A 6,000-nucleotide genomic window follows, 5' to 3' on the forward strand; every position below is an offset into this window, starting at 1 on the left:
AAGTTAAGGGTGAAAAGTTTTCACCACATTTCATTTACAGTGTATATGTTTAGCATATCCATTAATGTATGCAAAACAGTTTGACATGATTGTATACTAGTAAGCTCCGAGAATCCAAGCAATATCAATGTAAATGGTATCCATGAAAAGAGAACATGGAACTAATGCAGCTACTCAAAAGGCATGTGATAGTATGTGATTATTGTTGCTTGACTTGGATTGTACCTCACATTCGTTGTAAATAACAATGAGAAATTGTGAAGGTAAAAGAAACCCTTGCTACGGCAAGGCTTTCTTTTTCCCATGGGGGATGGTGTCACAAATGTATATACAAGTAGTTATGTACATGTTTAATGTATCAAGGCTGTATGCATGGTTGTTTTAATGTGTACATTGTATGTATACAGGTAGACCAGAATAATGGAGAACATTCTATATGATATAGATATAGTACATACAGGCTGACCAGATCAGTGGAGAATTTTCTACGTGGTATACAATGTAGCTACAGTACATGTATGCATGTGACAGGAAATACATTATAGCTCACTCAATCTAGAAGGATTTAACCCATTCCAGAAAATTCTAGGAAGTGCTGGCTGAGTGAGGCACTGCCCTTGTAACCCAATGTGATTGGTTGTTAATTTTGGCAATGAGGTTATGCACATATTAGGCAGTGAGTCATCCAGGATTCCTGGAATTTGGACTTGCTAGTATGTTCAGGTATGTGGCCCCAGGTTGGAGAAAATTACAGAATGTACTAGAAAGGGGTGAATGGATAGTATATAAGCAGGAGAAATTCTGAGGTAGGCAGAGTACCCAACACCTCTGCTCTGAGAGTTACGTCACTTCTGGCTCTGAAGCGACTTGTTATAGTCAGTCCTGTGTTACCTGCTGACCTGCTATACAACCTGTGTTTGTGGAGATAAGGCCTGGGAGACATTTTGCCTGCAGAGAATTAATTTGCCTACATTGGAGATAGACTCCATATTTTAGTGTCAATGGACATTATTACGGCACAGCTGTGACGGGCTGGATTCCTTGCTGGACATTATAAAGTGAATCCTCATTCAACGCATCAACTGGACGTGGTCGTCATAACGTTTGGATTTTGCACGTTTCGCCGTGGACATACACCTTGTTTATCGTGGAATTTACCCTGGATCTATAACGTGGATTATTGCAACCCGTGCCTCTGGATTTACGTCGGAGGAATCATTCATCGGTGCATCAAGGACCATTCATCTGTGCATCGAACATCGTAGTTAGACATCACCAAGGGACTATATAACATCGTGATTACGATTTGGGCTGTAATGCGTGTAAGTGATTGTATTATTGATTTATAATTGTTTCTCTTGATCATTATTGTACTGATGTGAAAACCGATTACGAGTCTGTACCCACAATATCACTGTTAATAAACCGCCTGAACATTAGTTGATTGTTTCTTTTGTGCGATCATTCTCGGAGTGATTTTGGTCGTAACACAGGATATACTTCTAAGCATATTTCAAAATACTGTCTTATATTTGAACGAAATCGGTAATCGAGAAGTATCAATATTGACGCCGACTTTCAAGTCGTCACTCAAAAAAACTCACTCTTCGCGAGAGATCATGGTAAACGCGACATGCACAATCTAGAACTGAAGTTAGCCAACTAATACTTTGCAAACGGGGAATTTATGCGGGAACTAAACTACAAAATATCATGATTTTGGCGATTTGTGTGATTTACGAACTATATTTTTCATTCGACTTAGCTCAAATAATTTATAAATTGATTTTTTGCTCCCGATTACTTGAAAGATTTGTCTCATCATATTACATGGCTAACTTCAAGTTCTGGCAGCAGTGGTATACATGTATACTATAACGTTTACGCTGTGCCTATTAGCGCTGTGCACGTACAGCTGTCGACGGGGCGGCGAGTGAGTGTAGGGGCCTACTCATCAAGATTTGAACTGCCGCGTAACGTTTGAATCTACTCGGTCCTTGACTGCTCACGGGACCCTAACTGCGACAGCAGCCGCCACACGAAGCGCTCCTTGCGGCGCGGTCTCCGGGGACCCCTGCTCACTAGTCCTAGTCCTAGTTCTAGTCTAGAGTCTATGTGTACTGGGTGCCGTTTTCTTCTAACTAGAATTCTAGGCGTAAACCGTGATTGCCGTTGACTATCACTCAGTCCTCATCTTCGTTAGATAAGTTTGAACTGTCGAACCATTATCGCTCATCATCATCAATGTATAGTATAGTTAGTGTAACGTTACTTACACACAATTTTCTATGGGCAGCATGTTCGGACAATGATGCCAATTTCAATTTGCATATCTGGAATATTCCCCACAAATTTTATCTAAATAAAAAGCTTTTGAAGAGATTCCTTTTAAAAATTAATTAATATTGTTTAACATGTTTATTTCAGCTCCATAATGCAATTTTATTAAATTATAGTTTTTGCAGGACTTCATGTGAGATTTCATCAGTAAATTGACATGTGTAGTTCGTTTTGCTAAAGTCGGAGGGTGGCACCTGTGACGTATGCCAAATTGTGTGGATCGTTCCTTGGCTTGCTCGTTTTTATTTTTTTCAAAAAATCATTACAGGCTTATCCTGGGTTTTAGAATCCTCTCTTTCTAGTTGTAGGCATCAAAAAATGTAGATTAGAATTATCAGACAATTAGAAAATGTCAGTACAGTTTTCTTTTAAGCCCGAATTAAAAAAGATGGTACAATTGAAACCATGGTTTAAACCATGGACAATTTGTATGGCGCGCCAAGTGTCGCACAGTCTATTTCGTTACAAACATTTATAAATCTGTCAATCTAAAAATGTCTCAAGTCTATGGAAAACGAATTGAATGGGGAAGGTGTGGAAGGGGGTATTCCCTTCTCACGGCAGAGAGATTTTGCATTTTTAGAATTGAAATTCATCAATCTGGTGCACACTTTGGGTGAAATATTAGTATGGTTGGACCTACTACTAATCGACCGCCTAATGTTTATTTGCTTGATAAGAATATTTAACACTGAAATTCACGTAAAAAACTTGACCTACGTGATTGAGAAAATCCAGCTCTATCAAATGCCGTTGTTCCCTTTTGTTCCCTTTTCGGTTCGAAGTTTCAGTGCAAAAATATCGCCGACAAACTTGCGTGGCCTCGTTTCAGCTCCCCGCGGTAAATCGCGTTATTAGGATCAACCGCTGTTTTTGCATTGACAATGCACGCAAACCGAGTTGTATTGAACACCGTGTTGTACGAAGCTTTTTAGAAGCCTTTTAGAAAGTTCCATAGACATTACATTGTGCTGTCATTACGATTCGGTGAAAATATTCATTCAAAATTTTGTCCTTGATTAAAACCATTAATGAACAGTGAATTATCGCGTTTTCCCACACCATCCTCATCTGCATTCAAAGCCAATCCATTTCTATGTGCTTTGCGCGCAGAGAAGTGCGTACTAAGTGTTCAGTGCGCGAATTATACGCAGTCGGTTTCAATAAGGGTGGTCGATATGTAGTAGGGCTACCATACACTTTTCGATCAAAAAAGCAAGAAAATCTTCTCATCTGAGGAATTTTTGGGGCACAATGTTTGTCCCCCCCCCTTATATTTTCACGGGGGAGGGGGAAACTGCCCTGCTGAAGTGGTAATAAGTAAAACTTTTTAAAGGGTCTGAAGGGGGTATGTTCGCACACCCTCTTCTGCAGATCAAGCCGCAGAAAAAAAGCACCGAAAATTTCGAGTCAGATCAGGCTGACAAGTGCAGCAGTCATGCATTGAGCGAACCCGCTACCGTAGCGCACTAGCACCCGTGATTCAGAGGGTCAGTGCACATCAGTTGATTAAAACTCGATTTTTGTCAAAACAAATACTAAATAAAATTTTAGATTTTTTTCTTCTTCTCATCGTGGAGAGTGGACATGTGTGTGCAACAAAAAATCACAACTTGCGACCATTTATTTATATACAATGTATCAGATGGGAGATGGATGAAAAGTGAAGAGGAGGGCTCAGGAGCACTGTGGGGAGGGGGCCTCTTGAGGACCCCAGAGGTGCTCATGAGGGGGAAGGAGCCTCATGAGGAAGAGAGTGCCTCATGAGCGGATTTACAAAAGATGCAACTAGGATCTAATAAATTTCCTGAGATCCATGGATCTTGGGACTACTAAATCTTACCCGACTTAGGCCTAGTCAAGTAGACCTTTGGCCTTTACATAGAAACGTAAAAGTCATCTTACGTTATGTATTTTCATTCATTCACAATGCAGAGCAGTGACTGTGTAACTTTGTTCTTATTTCATATGAACTGAAATTTAGTGAAAACCACGCTCTGAACTCCAACCAGAAGAGTCTGGATACATTTCATTATATTTTCGTACAAGAGCAGTAAGTATCTGACCAGCGATTCCGCTCAGAAATAACACCAAACATACGTAAAACACACGGCTGCAACGTTACATGTTGGCACACTAAAGTAAAACACTACTTGCAGAAGCGCATTCATTCATTAGGCAGTCAGTCACATCACATCGACATGGCCATTGGATCAGCATTGAATATCCGCCCATCTCAGGTAGTTGTCACATTACAACCTGTTAAAATTAGATCGTTAGTGTTAAAAGTACCTTCAGACCGGTTCCTAAAATGATAACATCGTATTCTTCATCCATGGTGGCGATGAAACGTAATTAAGCACGATGAAATCAGAACAAATTCAAGCGATATTTGACTCTTCTCAGGCTCCGTTCGGTGTGCCGTATTGTTGCGACAGGCCTCGAGATCTCGGAGAGATGGTAGCTTTGCAGTGCGACAAACGGGATACACGTACGTTTGTGTACGCAGTTATGTACTGTAGCGGACGTAGACATGGTGAATGGATCGTGAAAATCCTATTCATGCTAACCTTTGACCATTGTGATGCCGCCACCTCTCGACTCAAATTATACAAGGTCTTTTTATCGCGACATCAAAAACCCATATCAAATTTCAAAATTATTATCATTATTTCATTTTTACTTTAGCGTTTCATCCTGTTATCATTACCAGCACAATCCACGAATCTTTTGAAGGCAAGTTCTGCATTACATTTTATGGAATGAAATATACAAAAGTTTCTTCATACACGTATTTATTTCATGTGCAGAGTCAGTTTCTTATAAGATCACGGTACATCAGCAACGCCATTAATAATCTGACCTTGAGCCTTATTTTTATCAATGTACAGTGATTACAACGTACAATGCAAATTGTTAGGTAGAAACCAGAAAATGACATATACAAATAATAGAATCTGCACATGGTACCTTTCTCAATCTCAGTCTCAATCTCAATCCCTTAGGCACAGATGGGCATTTTGACCGAACATTTTTGATGTTTCATGAATAACGATATCAACTTTAATTAAGCATGCCAGAGGAATTCTCTAAATGATTTCTTCTTCTACTAGAGGGTGTATTGAATGCAGTGACGGATCCAGAAGGGGGCGCAACTGGCGCCCCCTTTATTTTTCGTTAAAAACAAAAGAAATAAAAAGAAAAAAAATGAAATGAAACCCGGAAGTGGCACCGGAAATAATTAGTTGCACCCCCCCCCCCCTTCTACAGAATCCCTGGATCCGCCCATCGCATGGAAAGTGTCGGCATCATACACTTACTATAATGATGTGAATATTATGCTCTCCTTCAATCATGACATGCCCCCCCCAAAAAAAAATATATATAATATATATATAATCATATATATATATATATATATATTATATTATATATATATATATATACACACAATCGGATTTCCGCTTAATAACTTTCAAGATGATTAAACAATCTGAATGTTATCTAAGGGAATGAAAGTATAACTTCTTACCTACATTTGCAGAAAACCTCAATCAATTTGGTTCAGTGGTCACAGAGAAATGTGGATCGCTGTAAAACATGTCATGGGTCTGTTTCTTCCAAGTTCAGCACTTGGATGCTCTTGGAACTGTGAACACA

At 39.5% G+C, this 6,000-nt stretch overlaps 1 protein-coding gene across 1 annotated transcript in view; it reads right to left on the reverse strand.

Annotated features, from left to right (window-relative positions):
- LOC140246249 (rab GDP dissociation inhibitor beta-like) overlaps positions 1-4,819 on the reverse strand; it is a 29,065-nt gene extending 24,246 nt beyond the window's left edge. Inside the window, exon 1 of the mRNA XM_072325705.1 lies at positions 4,633-4,819. Coding sequence (XP_072181806.1) covers positions 4,633-4,677 — 45 coding nt within the window. The 5' untranslated portion in view covers positions 4,678-4,819. The remainder of the gene's footprint in view (positions 1-4,632) is intronic.
- Between the last annotated feature and the right edge of the window lie 1,181 nt (positions 4,820-6,000).

Source organism: Diadema setosum, chromosome 2, assembly GCF_964275005.1.
Source record: "Diadema setosum chromosome 2, eeDiaSeto1, whole genome shotgun sequence".
Taxonomy (NCBI): Eukaryota; Metazoa; Echinodermata; class Echinoidea; order Diadematoida; family Diadematidae; genus Diadema; species Diadema setosum.